At 65.8% G+C, this 2,723-nt stretch overlaps 2 protein-coding genes across 2 annotated transcripts in view; both read right to left on the reverse strand.

The window, feature by feature from the left end:
• Nucleotides 1-1,222, reverse strand: part of AQP10 (aquaporin 10) — a 1,947-nt gene extending 725 nt beyond the window's left edge. Inside the window, exons 1-3 of the mRNA XM_009999785.1 lie at nt 1,118-1,222; nt 321-447; nt 78-225 (exon numbers count right to left, since the gene is read on the reverse strand). Coding sequence (XP_009998087.1) covers nt 78-225; nt 321-447; nt 1,118-1,222 — 380 coding nt within the window. The remainder of the gene's footprint in view (nt 1-77; nt 226-320; nt 448-1,117) is intronic.
• An 836-nt stretch (nt 1,223-2,058) lies between these two features.
• HAX1 (HCLS1 associated protein X-1) overlaps nt 2,059-2,723 on the reverse strand; it is a 3,430-nt gene continuing 2,765 nt past the window's right edge. The window contains exons 2-4 of the mRNA XM_009999786.1: nt 2,524-2,690; nt 2,249-2,399; nt 2,059-2,177 (exon numbers count right to left, since the gene is read on the reverse strand). Coding sequence (XP_009998088.1) covers nt 2,059-2,177; nt 2,249-2,399; nt 2,524-2,690 — 437 coding nt within the window. The remainder of the gene's footprint in view (nt 2,178-2,248; nt 2,400-2,523; nt 2,691-2,723) is intronic.

Below are 2,723 nucleotides of genomic sequence, written 5' to 3' on the forward strand. Positions count from 1 at the left end.
CCTGAGGCGCGGGGGCGAGGCCCGTCCGTAAGCACACCCAGACTGGGCTGCCGGGGTCCCCACGGGCACCCACCCACCTCCCCGCACCATAGTAGAGGGCGTAGACAGCTCCAGAGGCAAGGAAAGCTCCAAAGATCTGCACGGCCACGAAGATGGGAAATTTCCACCAGGGAAACTGCTCCAGCAGGCACATGGCAAAGGAAAACGCGGGGTTCAGGTGGGCCCCTGCAATGCAGCCAGGAGAGAGGCTGGGAGTGGAGGGTCCCGTGGAATCTGGAGCCAGGGGACAGTGGGAGTGGGGACCCTCTCCCCAGCCTCACCAGAGACTCCTCCTGCTGTGTAGATGGCCACCATGACAGCCAGGGAGCCCGCCAGGCTGGCAGTGAGGATGTTCCCTTTAGTCTCGGAGCTGGTGAGCATCTGTGCTGAGCCTCCCAGGGTGATCAGCTGGAGAAGAAGGACATGCCTGCACCACGGCTCTGCCATGGCCCCTCCAGCCTCCTGCCGAGCCCCTCCCTGGCTCCTCAGGGGCTGCTGTGCCACTGTGCTGCAGGACTGGTGGGTGCCAACCCCAGGGGCAGAAGGGCAGCAAGGCCAGGGCTGCTCTGGTGCCTCTGCCTGTGCCAGCCACATCATTTTGCTCCCCCATCCCCTCAGCTCCAGCTCTGGGAGCCTGTCCTGGACAGGCAGGGAGGTGGTTACTGCCTCACTCGTGGTTTTGTCAGCAAGGTAAACAAATGATCAGCAATTAAATGACCTGCTGCCCTGGGAGATAGCGGGGATGGGGTGCAGCTGTGAGGTCACCTGCTGCCACCACCTAAATGCCATGTGCACCTGGCTGCAGAGCCCCAACCTTTGCCTGCTCAGGGGTGGGAAGCACCAAGGTACATGTTCCCAGCGCCGCTCCCTCCGGTGTCGGGTGGCAGGGCAGCACAGGGCGTCCTGCTCTATGGGAACAGGGTCCGAGGGGGGGCAGCCACTGCCAAGTCATTTGGCAAGTGTGGTGCAGCCTCAACACCCCCCACCCCTGGCAAGGGGTGGGCAGGGGGGCGCTGGGACCCCCGATAGTTGCCACAGCCCCAGGGTGCGTCCCAGCCCACCCGCGTGCCCCACTCACGATGAGCACGAAGACGCCCAGCAGCTCCGCCAGGCACTCCCGCAGCAGCTGGTTCCGGACATGGAGCAGAGCCCGGGCCTTCTCCAGGAGGGACAAGGTGCCCATGGGACCCGCTGGGATGGGGCAGCGGCCGCAGCGTCGATGGTTCCTTCCCGGCGTGATTTTATGAGCCTTGGGGCCGGGGTGGGTGATAACACGCAGACTTTAAACCAATCAGGGCCACACTAGAGGGTGACGCCTGGCAGGGACCAGAGTCCCGCGTGGAGTCAGGGACAGAGATGACAAGTGTCCCCTGGTAGGACCAGACCCCGCAGGAGCCCCAGAGGATCCCCAGGTAGCCATGGCAAACAAAGCCCTTGCCCAGGTGAGCTGGCACGGGTACTTCCCCTCAGGGGAGCCCCTGCTTTTCCTTGCCAGATCCCTGCCCAAGCCACAACCGCAGGCAGCGCTAATGAAAAGGCCTTGGAAAGGCTCCCGGGGTAAGAGTGGCCCGGGGGAGGTGTTGGTGCAGTGCTGGGCAAGCAGGGAAACAGAGAGGGAGATGTGGGCAGGGAGCAGTGTGGGCACAGGGCCAGGCATTGGAGCCTGCTGGCCACCTGCACCCATGGGGCAGCCCCAGGAGCCACTGGAGGTCCTGTCCCCAGGGAGGTTCCAGCCTGAAGGAGCCTGACAAGTCACCGTTAGCATAAATAGACTTTATTGCTCTGTACACACAAAGAGCTGGCCCCCACAGGGGGGTCCTCTGCAGCGCCCCAGAAGGCAGGCAGCCCCCAGGCCCAGGTGCCAGCCCCCAGCAGGACCTGCCCCACCTGCAAAAAAATAGAGGTGGTGAGAGGCCGTTGCTGGCCACTGCCTGCCCTGGACGGAGCAGGCGGAGCAGCCTCGGGAAGCCCCGTGGTGCCCCCACCTGCCACACCTAGGGCTGCTGCCAGGGGGCACAGCTACCAGCTCGAGAACCAGCGTCGGAAGAAGCTGCCCAGCAGGGAGGAGGGGTCGCTCAGGGGGGGCGTGTGGAGCTCGTCCTGCTGCGGCCACGCGCCCGCGAACTGCGCCAGCTCCCCTGGGAGACGGGAGAGCTGAGCCAGGGGGGCCCCAGCCTGCTCCCCTCACACCCCTCAGCACCCCACTCACGGTCATCCATGTTGACCACCTCCTCCCGGTAGTCCTTGCCCTGCCCGTCCTCCTTGGTGGTGGTGATGAAGGCCTGGTCCCCCCGCCGGCGCGTCACCGTGGTCTCGCGGCGGCCCTGGCTGTCTCGCACCGTCCGGCGCTCCTCCACGGCCTGCGGGGACACCCGGCAGGCACAGCACCCTCAGACACAGCACCAGCACCCCGGGCCCTGCTCCTGGCGCTGGGGACGCTCCCCAGGTCACCCGCAGCCCAGCGCTGTGAGCGGGGACACTCACCCCGTCTGGGAGAGTCACTTTGGTGACGGAAACGCTCTGGAAGTAGGAGCGGGACTTGGGCTCCTCGGGTCTCAGGATCGTCCCCAGCCCTGCGGAGGAGACCTGGGAGTCCAGGTCTGTGGAGAAGTGTGGGATGGTGACACCGGCGTGGGGACGTGCCCTGACGGCTGCAGCAGCACGGGCAGGTGGGCAGGGGAGGG

Source organism: Chaetura pelagica, unplaced genomic scaffold (genome assembly GCF_000747805.2).
Source record: "Chaetura pelagica isolate M959 unplaced genomic scaffold, ChaPel_1.0 scaffold686, whole genome shotgun sequence".
NCBI lineage: Eukaryota > Metazoa > Chordata > Aves > Apodiformes > Apodidae > Chaetura > Chaetura pelagica.